This window comes from Phoca vitulina, unplaced genomic scaffold (genome assembly GCF_004348235.1).
Source record: "Phoca vitulina isolate PV1807 unplaced genomic scaffold, GSC_HSeal_1.0 scaffold17, whole genome shotgun sequence".
Lineage (NCBI taxonomy): Eukaryota > Metazoa > Chordata > Mammalia > Carnivora > Phocidae > Phoca > Phoca vitulina.
Genome location: NW_022589720.1, coordinates 31,915,584 through 31,929,679, shown reverse-complemented (window position 1 = coordinate 31,929,679; position 14,096 = coordinate 31,915,584). Strand labels below are relative to the sequence as shown.

General features: G+C 44.1%; 1 protein-coding gene and 1 non-coding gene across 2 annotated transcripts; both read left to right on the top strand.

Annotated features, from left to right (window-relative positions):
* Nucleotides 1–3,681: 3,681 nt before the first annotated feature.
* Nucleotides 3,682–6,312, top strand: RPL37 (ribosomal protein L37). The gene is made up of 4 exons (XM_032415415.1): nucleotides 3,682–3,801; nucleotides 4,458–4,593; nucleotides 4,835–4,919; nucleotides 6,193–6,312. The coding sequence occupies exons 1-4, from the start codon at nucleotides 3,799–3,801 to the stop codon at nucleotides 6,260–6,262; spliced, it is 294 nt and encodes a 97-aa protein (XP_032271306.1). The 5' UTR covers nucleotides 3,682–3,798; the 3' UTR covers nucleotides 6,263–6,312.
* LOC116639296 lies at nucleotides 6,032–6,112 on the top strand. Its single transcript, XR_004300806.1, has one exon. It is a non-coding gene; the product is annotated as a small nucleolar RNA SNORD72 (small nucleolar RNA).
* Nucleotides 6,313–14,096: the final 7,784 nt, after the last annotated feature.

Here is a 14,096-nt window from a genome sequence, read left to right as displayed (position 1 = left end):
TAATTAAAATTATATAAAGTGTGGGGGCGCCTGGGTGGCTCAGTCGTTAAGCGTCTGCCTTCGGCTCAGGCCATGATCCCAGGGTCCTGGGATCGAGCCCTGCATCAGGCTCCCTGCTCGGCCGGAAGCCTGCTTCTCCCTCTCCCACTCCCCCTGCTTGTGTTCCCTCTCTCGCTGTGTCTCTCTCTGTCAAATAAATAAATAAAATCTTTAAAAAAAAAAAAAATTATATAAAGTGTGGGTGCCTAGCTCAGTTGGTAAAGCATGCAACTCTTGATCTTAGGGTTTTAAGTTCAAGCCCCACGTTGGGCGTAGAGATTACTTAAAAATAAAATCTTTAGGGCGCCTGGGTGGCTCAGGCATTAAGTGTCTGCCTTCGGCTCAGGTCATGATCCCAGGGTCCTGGGATCGAGCCCCGCATTGGGCTCCCTGTTCGGCGGGAAGCCTGCTTCTCCCTCTCCCACTCCCCTGCTTGTGTTCCCTCTCTCTCTGTGTCTCTCTGTTAAATAAATAAAATCTTAAAAAAAAATAAAATCTTTAAAAAAATTATATAAAATGAAAAGTAAGGAAATAATAAAGTTAAGAAGGGTGGTTACCTAGGTTCAGGAGAAGTTGGGGATAAGATGGGATAAGGGGACAGGGAGATTATGGAGTTAGACGTAGGATATCATCCAGGGATGAGTTTAAAGGTCCTTACTATATTATTAAAGGTAATTAAATATGTAAATAAAGGCAGGGATCAATGCTGCATGGACCAATGCTGAGGATGTATTAAGAATCAAGGATAATAATTCAATTCTACTGTCCCTGAGGTTGAAAAAAGATTAAGCAAATCCTTATGTAATATTAAAAATTAATTTTAGGTAAGAGTTTTAACTAAATGTGCCTCAAAAGTAGAAATTTTGGGGCGCCTGGGTGGCCCAGTCGTTAAGCATCTGCCTTCGGCTCAGGTCATGATCCTGCGGTCCTGGGATCGAGTCCCACATTGGGTTCCCTGCTCCACGGGAAGCCTGCTTCTCCCTCTCCCGCTCCCTCTGCTTGTGTTCCCTCTCTCGCTGTGTCTCTCTCTGTCAAAAAAAAAAAAAAAAAGTTGATCCATGCCACCTAACCCTGGCATTTGGATAGGAACCTGGAAGTTATAAACTGGCTTTGAAGAGCCAGGGGTTTTCCTGATCAGGGCCAAAATAGTGTAGTATCAGAAACAACCACTTTACATCAAGGAGCAGGAAAAATATTTCACTTTGTCTACAGTTCTGGGAGGGTCTGAGGTAAAAGAGAATTTCACACAGTGCCTGTCAAACTGCTTGCTTGGGTCCTCAGTGGTTGCCACCTGCCCTACCTTTCCTAATCGCATTTCTTCTAACACCCGTACTAGGCAGAATAATGATCTCCCACTGTCCTTCCCAATGTCTATGTCCTAATTAATACAACCTATAAATATGTTAGGTTACATAGCAAGGGACAATTAAGGTTACAAATAAAGGTTGCTAAATCAGCTGATCTTGAGCTGAGGAAGTTGTCTGGCGGGGCCAATGCAATCACAAGGGGCTGTTAAAAAATAAACTGAGGCATATTTAAAATTTGAAGTTTGAGCAAAATTCAGTTCTAACAGGGCAGTGCCCAATGAGAAGTGGGTTAGGAATGCTCAGCCTTCTGGAGCCAGGGGAAAGGAGAAAGTGCAAAAGTAAAGAAAGGAAATTGATTGGCTATAGCTTTAGGCCTAGTTAGTTGTTTGTGATTGGTTGTCCTTAGTGGTTGTTTTGTTTGTTGGCTTTTATTTAAATAATCTCTACACGCAACATGGGGCTCGAACTCACTACCCAAGATCAAGAGTCCATGCTCCTCTGACTGAGCCAGCCAGGCACCCTGTCCTTAGTGTTTTGGTTTTCCAATCCTGAGGCATTTACAGGCTTAGATTTCTGTTTGCTTAGGTCCCCAAAGCATTAGAGCCACCTCAGTTCAATGACCTCCTTGTTTAACTTAACAGGGCCTTAAAAGTAGAAGAGGGACGCAGAAGGGTGTGATATGAGACTCTTAACTGGATTTAAATAAGCCAAGGAATGCTGACAGCCTCTAGAAACTTAAAAAAGTGACAACAGATCTTCCAGAGCCTCCAAGAAAATAATGCAGCCCTGCCCACACTTTGACCTGGGCCCAGTGAGACCAATCTCAGACTCGTGACCACAACCGTAATGTGTGTTTTAACTGCAGTTAAGAAGAACACTTAATAGAGATCTACCCTCTTAACAGATTTTAGGTGTACATATACAGTATTGTTAACTATAGGCACAATGAGGTACAACATATCTCCAGAATTTATTCCTCTTGAGTAAATGAAATTTTTTAAAAAGCAGTATAGCTTAATTAATTTGTTTTGTTTTAAGCCACTAACTTTGTGGTAACTACTTAGAACAGTAGTAAGAAACTAAGACAGCATCTAATCCAGAAAGCCCCCTGAATGGCAGTTTGGTCCAAGCATTCACAAGTTGGCCTCCTCTTTACCCCCTATTTACTGTTTCCATGAGGACAGGGACTGTCCTATAAACCCCTGATTCCTAGAGTTCATTTTGTTCTGCCACCGACTAGTCCGTCACTTTTGCTATTTCACATGTGACAGGTAAAGAATTCTCGGTTTACATAGAATGTAAGCACATTATATGGCTCTTTGGGATCTTTTTCCCTGTTAACTCTTAAATGTTTGAATTTTTTGTTGTTTTGCGAGAGTGGGGGCGTTGCTGGGTAAGAGGTTACAACTGGATTAGCGTCTATCAAGATCTGGAAACCACCAACTCAGAATCTATTTAGAAAGGGCTTAAGTACAGACTTCCAGGCCCTACCTACCTAAAGGGGCGAATCAGATTTCCTCACATCGGGGTACAGGAAACTATATTCAAAGTTTCCACGTGTGATCCCTTAGCATACTTAAATTTTACATCAAAAATTTGCCTCTAAACTACTACAGTTAGAAAAAACATTATTCGGCCGCCTGGGTGGCTCAGTTGGTTAAGCGACTGCCTTCGGCTCAGGTCATGATCCTGGAGTCCCTGGATCGAGTCCCGCATCGGGCTCCCTGCTTGGCAGGGAGTCTGCTTCTCCCTCTGACCCTCCCCCCTCTCATGCTCTCTGTCTCTCATTCTCTCTCTCAAATAAATAAATAAAATCTTTAAAAAAATAAAAAAATAAAATTAAATTAAAAAAAAGAAAGAAAAAACATTATTCGCCTTTCTTTTTAACATTCGGAGCCCAGCTCCTCAGAGGCCGGTCCGTGCCTCCTAACCGCCGGCGACCTCCCGGAGAACCAGGGTCAGCCACAAGCTTCCAGCCGGGTGAGGAGGGATCTGGAGGGGCCAGTTTCTCCCAGATCGGAATCCCAGTCCCATCCGGCACCCTCCACGCCGGGAGCGCGGAGGCACCCCCAGGTTCCCCACCAGCTCGGGGACCGAAATCCACGATGTGGCCACAAATCCGGAACACGAGGAGGCGGGAGAGCAGGAGCATTCGCACAAAGAACCGAGTTCTGGCATCAAGGCAGTTCTCGACCACGGCGGGTCCGGCGAACACACACCCGTTCCGACGCCAGGAAGCCGTGAGCCCTCCCGCCGGCGGAGCGCCGAAACCCCTATTGGCCCTGCCTTGCTCTGCATCCTCCTTTAGACCCCACCCCCACTGCGGCTACGGACGTTTGAGAACGGTGCTCCGCGCCCTGCCGGAAGTACTTCCCTGGGCGGAAGCTTCTGAGCACGATATAGCGGAAGTGCCTCCTCTTCCGGTCTCTTTGGGGTCTGCCGCGGAAACAAGATGGTGAGTTGTTTCCAGTGGTTCTCCGAATCGCCTTCCATCCTCGTCCTGTGCGTCGCGCTCCCTGCCATCCTTAGGGGGCCGGCAAGGTCGCTGATAGAGGGAGCGGGTGGGCAGGAAAGGGGCATGCGGTGGCCCTCAAGAGCCAGAAGAATGGCTCCTAACTGTACCTGGGGATGCTGAGTCTACAGTCGTGGAGTAGGAGCCACTCTAGGTTCCTTGTTTTCTTTTGATCTTTGGAGAAGCGTTGCCTTCGGATGAGAACTGAAGGAAGAAGCGTGGTCTGGGAGTGTTTGGCTCTGTAAGCAAAAAAATTCATTGTTGGTGAGGCCTGGCAGGATCTCTTAGGTTTGGGGGTCGGGGTAGGTAGGAAAACCACCACGTTATTTCGTCTTGCGGCTTGTCTTTTTTCTCTCTCCTTTAAAGAATGTAGCCGATTTCAAAATAAAGCAACCCCTGCAGAAGGCTTTAGATACCGTGAAATGCTGGTAGTGGTCTCTTTGCATTTAAGAAGTTAGGAAGTGCCGCCACAGTTTCAGCCCTAGATTGTCTTTAAACTCTTCTCTAATTGTCTTTAAGTCTTAGTAATTTCTTTTCCTGAAAATGTCGGGATATGTATAGAAATCAGTAGATCTCAAAATTGTTCCTCCTCTTTGCAGACGAAGGGGACGTCATCGTTTGGGAAGCGTCGCAATAAGACGCACACGCTGTGCCGCCGCTGTGGCTCGAAGGCCTACCACCTTCAGAAGTCCACCTGTGGCAAGTGCGGCTATCCTGCCAAGCGCAAGAGAAAGTGTAAGTGGAACGTGTTTCGGGCCGACTGTGTCAGGGGTTGGGATGGAGGTCAGCAGTCTGTTTGCGATGTAGGGAAGTGGGCATGGCTTGAGACATTAGTTGGTACTCAACGTAAAAGTGCATCTGTATACGGGGGAAGTGGATTTAAAAAAACAAGGAAGGCAGTCTTTAAGTATGTTGACCAACGGTGCCCATAACGTATGTGGGGAAGATCAGAACCTCACCTGAATTTGTGTTTTAGATAACTGGAGTGCCAAGGCTAAAAGACGAAACACCACTGGGACCGGTCGAATGAGGCACCTAAAAATTGTATACCGCAGATTCAGGTACAGTTTTTTGTGTTTTCATCGCAACTGGTTCTGTGAGCTTGGAGAAGAACCTCCTTTATCTGCTGTAAAATAAGGATACTATCCCGGTTAGTGGGGATGAAGTGTTGGAGGGTATTTTTTTCTGCTGCCACTGTAACCTTCAGATCAGTTAATCTGGATTTTGTTAATCTCTCAATGAGCAACATTATAAATAAATGTCTAGAGTGCGGTTTGAGCTAGACACCCCAAAATGTAATGATATTTCTTAGGGATAGGTTACACCTCACTTTCTTACCAAATTTGTCAAGACAATAGTGGTGATTGAAGTCCAGGATTGGGCCTTCACTTAATGTGGCTTTGTGCAAATCTGCTGTAGAAAACCATCATAATTACTGCATTTGTATGGAAAGAAAGATATCTTACTGTCTTGTTAAAGTCAGGCTTTAGAGTTAGAAATGGAGAATTTCAGCCCCAACTTAGAGAGAAACTGCATTTTAACGGTGTCTTTTAAGGCGTTAGTCATGTAGGTCTCAACTAAGATAATTCTTTGTTGGGTAGACTGTCCTGTGCTGTGTGATACTTAGCAGAATCCCTGGCCTTTGCCCCCTCAATTCCAGATTTTCTAGCTCTAAAAGATCACCAGGCATTTTGGGGCTTTGTAAACACAACACCCTTAGATGTGTTTGTGTGCTGAGGAGACCTTCTTTGCACTTCAAAGCATAATACAATAGTGTGGGCTTGTAGTGAGTGGACTGCTATGTAATGTAGGAGTTTGAGAGCATGAACTGAAGGCAGACTAACCTTTAAAAGTGGGGTAACAGTACACTTTCTCCTTAGGATGTGTATGTATAATAAATGAGTTAAAATGTAAAGCATAGTTAAGCAGTTTAGAAAATGTCAGCGATTAAACATGCTCTTTGTTTTGCCTTGACTAAAGGAAAGTACTTAGGGTCTCTGCCTGCTAACCTAGGGACCCATTTTCAGAAATGGGTCTCTTAACGCAAGCAGGAGAGAAGTACTGGCCCGGTGATCGGGACAACCAAATAAATTCTTGACCTTTTTTCTAATTGCAGTTAAGTGTATGTTTAAAACAGGTATCTTGAAGCAGAAGGAAGTAAATAAAATATTGTAGCTTATCGATGATGGTTGTAAAAATAAATGTCTGAACATATGAATCTGATACTGATTTCAGCATTTAACTGAGATAAGCTCATTTAAATCTGTATTAATAAAAATTGAAATGTATATATTATTGCTGAAGTAACTGGTTTTCATTTTTAATACGATGCAGGCATGGATTCCGTGAAGGAACAACACCTAAGCCCAAGAGGGCAGCTGTTGCAGCATCCAGTTCATCTTAAGGATTTCAACGATTAGTCACACAATAAACGTTCTGGTTTTAAAAAAATACCTGGTGTGCTAAGGTATTTTTAATAGCCTTATAGTATCATTGAATTGCCATAGGATTGGGGATGGGACAGCGTAATATTTAGATTTACTTGTTAAGTGACTGTTCTGGAGCACTGCCTTTTGAACTGGGTTGTGATACTGCTTAGGAGGATAAACAAGCAGAATTCCAGGATTCCTTCAAGCACATAACACTGGGAAACGATTTAAAGAATGCAGTATGAGCACAGCAGAGCTCATGATATATATGGGTGTTTAAGATGTTAAGAGTAGGGGCATCTGGCTGGCTCAGTTGGAGGAGCATGGAACTCTTGATTTCAGGGTCGAGTTTGAGCCCCATGTGGGGTGTAGAGACTTAAGTAAAACTTAAAAAAAAAAAATAAATGAAAAAGCATAACTGCTTTTAGTAATATCCATCTGTTATAGTCTAATGACTTTGGGGAGTGGTCATCAATCTTACGTCATAGGGTATGGAGACCAGTGAGAACATGAAGGATAGTGATTGAATGAGTTGTTTTTGGAAAGGTGATCTTAATTCAGTCTAGTCTCTAAAATGCTTGCTTGGTATCTAGCATATAGGCTTGTGTGTGATGTAGGTGGCCAGCTGAGTATTTGAAGCTACTTGCTAGGTGTGAGTCAAAAACCCTTGAGTGGGATGGGTTAAGAGAAAGTTGGGCCACATGCAAATGCAGTGGATTGAGTACAAAGTAAAGGAAAGCCAAAGAGATAAACTTAACATTTGTAGATGAAAGGCAATGATAAATAGGTCCCCAGTAGAGTTTCTTTAACCGTCAACCGAGTGATCATTGAATTTTCTGTGTTAAAAGACTGAAATTTTTTGCCATGCTTTCCCAGTTCTGGTGGTTTATTGCCAGTATTTTGCAACGAGGAGACAAGGCCAGTGTAGTTGGGACTGCTGAGTGAGAGAACAGAGATTAAGTGGAGCGCGTTAATAAAGTGGCCAGGTCCTGAGTAATTTGCGGCTTCCCATTGATCACAACCTGACCTGTAAAGGACTTTCATGATCTTCAGTGCCTTCCCAACCTTAACCTTTACTGCACCCTGTAATGCTTTCCCAAGATACTAGCTAAGTCCTGCCTTCCTGCCTTTTTTTTTTTTTAAGATCCATTTATTTGAGAGAGCAAGCACAGGTGTGTGTGAGCAGGGGTAGGGGCAGAGGGAAAGAATCTCAAGCAGACACCCTGCTGAGTGATCTCAAGACCCTGAGATCATGACCTGAGCCAAAATCAAGAGTGGGGTGTTTTAACAATTGAGCGACCCAGGCGCCGTCCTGCTTTTTTTCTTTAGCTTCTAACTCATCCTTAAGATCACGGCTTACATTCACTTGGGGGAGCCCCAGCTCATCTAAACATAACTGGACTTCCCGATGTGAGACCAGAGTGGCAGCTCTGCTCCAGAGATGTATTGTTAGAGCCTGGTTCCTGGAGGCTGGTTGCCATTTGTTAGTGTGATTTTACTAACTTACGTGCCTCTGTTCACTGGCAAACTGGAGGGCTGATGGTAACTTTATGGACTTGTGAGCACAGTCAATAGTAAGGAAGTGAAGTTGCTTTTACCATAGTCACAACCTAAAGTAATTAGAGTCAAGTTAATGAAATTGAAAAACAGCAATTTTAATACACAGGTTGCCTTTGAACAACACATTGGAATTTTTTTTTTTTTTAAGATTTTAGATTTGACAGACACAGTGAGAGAGGGAACACAAGCAGGGGGAGTGGGAGAGGGAGAAGCAGGCTTTCCGCTGAGCAGGGAGCCCGATGTGGGGCTCGATCCCAGGACCCTGAGTAATGACTGAACCACCCAGGCACCCCTGAATTGTGAGTTTTCAATAAATGCAGTACAGTACTATAAACTTCACTGAGTTTTAACATTTTATCTACCTTTATTGTAAGAGTACAATGTATAATATATATACACAATGTGTGTTGACTGTTAACCAGTAATGCTTATAATCAACAGTAGACTAAGGTTTTGGAGAGTTGAAACTTACATGTGCATTTTGACTACATGGGCTGTTGGTACCCCAACACCTGCATTGTTCAGGCTCAGCTGTACTTGAGAGAATTGAAATCTGATTAGCTGTCAACATCTTTCTGAAATCTTCCAGTGTCACTAATGGTTCCTGAGTAATGGAGGGACCCACTAAGCTAGGTATTGGCCAGTATGGAATAAATAGTAGGCTGTGGGGCAAATGGGCACTGACCTGAACACCTGTGAAATTATGAATTCTGGGTCAGGAAAAGCATTGGTGCAAAGGGTAAGGGGCCAGGTGGGCAGTGATGTATTAACAAAGGCCTGTGTTTATTGAGTGTAAGGTGAGCTGACTTCATTTGCCAGTGTCTGTGGCCCTTAGCACGGACTAAGTTTGGAAAATTACTCTGGTGCTATGGTAATTATCCCTGCAGATCATAGAAGGCTCATGGACCAAATGAAACCACCCTGCTCAGTTAAATTGATTTTAAGGCCCAGGGAGAAGCAATGGGAAAGAGATGATGCTGGGTTGGCACATTTAGAATAGAGAGCAAACAGGTGGATTCAGATGAGTCATAGTTTGCAGAAAGTTCGTGTCTTGTCTGATGTATCTGATGATGTCCTGAGCATTGGTTGAGGTTTGGGCAGTGGATCCCAATCTGACAAAAGATGTCCCACTTAATTATATTAAGACAGTAAAAGGTACACCTGACCCACTCAGGTAGCTCAGTTACCCATACTGAACTGCTGAGAAATTTGTTTCTTGGGCAGAGGGTACTCCGGACCAGTTGAGTATTACCAGTGTGTTGCTGAAATGAGATCCAGAAATAATCAAGTGCTTCATGTCTCGTGTATTGTTTACCTGGCTCTTTAATCACAGATACTGTGGTTTATCAGGTCAGGAGAGAGGGAGAGAGTTGGCAAGAGAAGCATCTGGGAGGGGTAAGCTGAACAAATCATGAAAGGTTTCGAGTACCATAGCTAAGGAGTTTGGACTTGAGCCTGAAGGAATGATAAATCATTGAAGGTTCCAACCCTGCCGTGGCATGATTCGTTTTCACTAGCAAGATAAGTGTAGAAGGTGGTGATGTGGATGTCACTGAAGCTGGAAGATCAGGCAGCAGGTTCTGAAGTTTATGTGAAAATCATAAGGATATGGACTGAGGTAGTGGCAGTAGGGCTGGCTGTATTGGGAAGGTCTCTAATGAGAATACCTGAAATTTGAATCGAAGGGAGCTTCTGAGCCCCATTTCCTTCTGTAACATAGCCTGTGTGAGGATTCCATGAGGTCATATGTGCAAAAGTATTACCAGGAAGATGGGAGTCTTGGATGATAGGGTTCTGACCAGGGCAAAGAGGTGGTTTGTGCATTTCACTGAGATGGAGTAGAGTAGAATGGAGGCAAGAGGGGGAAATACTAAAGTTGGTTTTGTTGCAATGCCTGTGGGACATCACAAGGAAATGTTCCGGAAGAATTGAGTAAACCTGGTGGCAGTTGGAGCAGAAGGCGGGGCTGGAGCTCTACACTGGAAGAAGTGAACATAGAGTTGGGAAAGAGATTTTAAGGGTTAGAATGGTGAAGATAATTTACACAGAGATAAGAGGTGATGGTGAGACCTAGTGGGCATATAGAAATGGTGGTGAGAGAAGAGGATGCAATTTCCTGACTGAGGAACTTCAGTAGCCATCCTTGACAGTTGAAGCTGTTTGAAAATATACAAACTCAAGGAAAAAAGACAATGTAGAGAGGCTCAAAGATTTGGGGAGATGTCCATAGACTAGAGAGAGTGGTTCATTCATTTATTCAACATAAATGTGCCTGGTAATGTACCTACTATGTGGCAGGCCATGTTAGAGGTGCAGTGGGAACAAAAACACGCGAGGGGCACTCAGTCACCTGGCTGAGGTCAAGAAAAATGAAGGGTTTTTTTGGTTTGTTTTTGGTTTTTGAAAATGAAGATTTTAAAAATAAAGACTTCCAGGGGTGCCTGGGTGGCTCAGGCAGGTTGAGTGTCTGCCTTTGGCTCAGGTCATGATCCCGGGATCCTGAGTGGAGCCCTGAGTCAGGTTCCCTGCTCAGCAGGGAGTCTGCTTCTGCCTTTCCCCCCGCCTCGTGTGCACACACACTCTCAAAGTCTTTAAAGACTTCCAGATTTGGTAAAATTTGGGTTAGTGTTTACTTTCCATAAGCTTTATTTCAGTAGAGAATTGAGAATAAAGCCAGTTTTCTAGGGATTCAGCAAAGATCAGGCAATGAGGAATGGAAAGTTTAAAAAAGATGCTTTGGGGGGCGCCTGGGTGGCTCAGTCGTTAAGCATCTGCCTTCAGCTCGGATCATGATCCCAGGGTCCTGGGATCGAGCCCCGCATCGGGCTCCCTGCTCCGTGGGAAGCCTGCTTCTCCCTCTCCCACTCCCCCTGCTTGTGTTCCCTCTCTCGCTGTCTCTCTCTCTGTCAAATAAATAAATAAAATCTTTAAAAAAAAAAAAAAAAGATGCTTTGGGAAGGTTACCTGGAAATTCTATGGTTTCCTTTCATTTCTATTGATGATGTAGTGCCCTTTCTCCTGAATCAAATACCTGTTCAGTGACCTCTGTGTGCCAGAAGCAGGTCCAGGTCCGGGAGATAGGTAGAAAATGACAAAGGGCCCTGCTCTGACGGATTTCAGTTGGGTGTACATACGCTCGTGTGTGTGTGTGTGTGTGTGTGTGTTGGAGGGTGACTGGGAACAAGTAAGCAATTTCAGGTAGTGATAAATGTGTAAAAACAAAGATGTGATAGAGAATGTGGGGGGTTAGAGGACCCTTCTTTAGAAAGGTAGTTAAGAAAGCTAAATGTTAGGAGCCACCCCTGCAAAGACAACAGTCATTCAGGCAGATATTCGGCTTTTTTGAGTTCTGGGTTGCTTGCAAAATTTGGCTTAGGCTGTAATTAGCTGAAATTTTGTAATACTGTATATTCATATAAGAAAAGCAAAGTAACAGGGTACCTGGCTGGCTCAGTTGGTAGAGCATGTGATTCTTGATCTTTGGGTTGTAAGTTAAAGCCCCATGTTGGGTATAGAGATTACTTAATAAATAAAACTTCTTTTAAAAAAGAGGCACCTGGGTGGCTGGGCGTCTGCCTTCGGCTCAGGTCATGATCTCAGGGTCCTGGGATCGCGCCCTGCATTGGGCTCCCTGCTGGTGGGGAGCCTGCTTCTCCCTCTCCTGCTCCCCCTGCTCGTGCTCTCAAAGAAAAAAAAAATGTGGGACCCCCTGGGTGGCTCAGTTGGTTAAGTGTCCAACTCTTGATTTCAGCTCAGGTCATGATCTCAGGGTGGTGAGATTGAGCCCCGCCTGGGGCTCTGTACCAGGCATGGAGCCTGGTTAAAATTCCCTCTCCCCCCCCCCCCACCCCCCCCCCCCCCCCAGCCGAATGGAATCTGAAATAAAAATTTCCTTGTACAGTAAGGTAGAAGGATGTTTTGTCAAGGAAAATTCCAATGAAAAAATGGTTCCTGTGTGTGCAAGTGGTTTGTAGAATAGGCATGGTATGTGGATTGAGATAAAAACATAACTGTTTTTGTGTCCTTTCTTTATACATTGGGAATATACTCCAGTGCCCCGGGATGAAGACTTGGTCTGGCCTGTGTATTTTTAGAGCACTCATAGATAATTAAAAAAAACAAAACAAAACAACTTCCAGTCGTGATTAGTTGCAAAACAGTTTTATTTTAATAAATAAAGTGTCCTTGGGGTGCCTGGGTGGCTCAGTTGGTTAAGCGACTGCCTTCGGCTCAGGTCATGATCCCAGAGTCCCGGGATCGAGTCCCACATCGGGCTCCCTGCTCAACAGGGAGTCTGCTTCTCCCTCTGACCCTACCCCCTCTTGGGCTCTCTCTCACTCTCTCTCTCTCAAATAAATAAATAAAATCTTTAAAAAAAATAAAATGTCCAATCCTATGTAATAAGTCAAAATTCAAAGATGACTTCACCTTACCTCACTTCTTCCAGCTTGGGCTCCCTTTGGCCTGGAAGCTAGCAGGGGAGGAGGAGGTATGGTCCTCTGGTTTCACCTTTCTCTCCTGTGCATCTCTGGTCAGCTGCAATTTTACTCCTCCCCTGGACCTAGTAGAGGATTAAGCTGACTTTTACTCTTGGGCCCTTGGATTACCTCTTCGGAGATTCCCTACTGAGATCCCTCTCCTGTGGTTCCCATCTCAGTTCAAAATCGTCTTTTGTGACTTCTTCCTAGCCCCTAGTATCCAGCCTCTTTCTCCTAGGGTTTTCTGAACCTCTGAGGGCCCTATTGGCAGGATCCAAAACTATCCCATGCTCTCTCTTTCCTTGGGTGGCCCGCATTTGGTCCATAGGAAACATTGCTACATTCCTGACCCGACCAAATTCTTAAGTGCAGCAGGCCTCTCTTGGCACGCCACCGAAACAGTTGCAGGAAACACATTTCAGAGCTCTCTGAGTGGTGCCTTTGAAGGTTCCTTCGGCAGAGGTAGCAACCCTCTTTTCTAAGAAGGTTGGCTTAAGTACTGAAAACTCGTTTCAAAGGAATTTCTTTGCCAATCTCTCCCTTGTACCCCTCTTCTGTCGTTGATCTAAGGATTCTAAGAGCTATGACCAGGGTTTTTGGATATATTTTCTTGGGGGGGGGGTATGGAATGTATGTCTCATTTTGGTAGTTCCCTGAGGCAAGAAAAGTCCTATTCTGATAGAGTGTTATATTTATATAGCTCTGCAAATAAACATCTAGCGAATGTAAAAAGTATTTGGTTTGCCCTTAAAAATGCTTAGAGTGATCTGAACTCCTGAGTGTTATACAGAGAAAATAAGTCCTTTAGAGGAAAGGTCTTTAAAAAAAAGACAACTGGTAAAATGGTATTGGAGGAGAAAGGGAGTAGAGATGGTCGAGGTAGCTGAGGAGGAAGCAAATGATATTATGCCAGGTGGCAAATGGTATGATTTCAGAAACGAACTATCTTGGGCAAATGAGAGGAAGGGGGGAGGGGTGGCATATGATTCAGCCACCTCAGAATGGAGAAGGCACAGTCGGGGCGGAAACTGTTGACGGTCCCTGTGTCGCAGAGGAGCAGCCCTCAGAGAAGCAGCAGCTCCCCAGGAGAGGAGACAGGAAGCAGGAAGCCTCAGAAGTCCTGTCTAATTAGGGATGGCTCTAGGGAGAGAAACCTCCGGGAACTTAGCCCTGTGAGGCAGCACATCAGGGTACTGTGCTTTTCCAGTTGCAGAAGACTTGAGGTGGCATAATGTAACTTCTTTATTTTGGAGAGGAGAAAACTAAGGCACAGAGATTATTTACTAAAGGTACGTATTTTCTTTGGTAATAAAAATTCCGACAACCCGTGAGTGTTATTGGAATGCATTCCTTTAAAAAGAATGCACAATATAAGGCTACTTTTGTAGAAAATTTGTCTTCATTAAATGGAATCCTTACTCATCTGTGGCCTGGATGTGGAGCCACAGGGCTAATCATATGTCATAAAGTACAGAGATCTAAGATACTATTCACATACATAATTTTAGCATTAAGTTAGTTCGTTGAAAAGGTAATAGCAAGCCATTTTCCCCAATCTTGATCAGAGCAAATCTGCCCTTTCCTGATCCACTCCCTCTCAGGAAAGTGCTGTGAGAGAATACATTATCGAGTAAAATCCTCAATAGTTAAACTTTTGAACAGTTTATAAAATTTTTGAATAAATTTCATATGCATTAAGGAGATAACTTTTAAAGTCTGAATAGATTATAGGTAGATTTAAAAGCAGTATCCCACACATTCTCCTGGATTT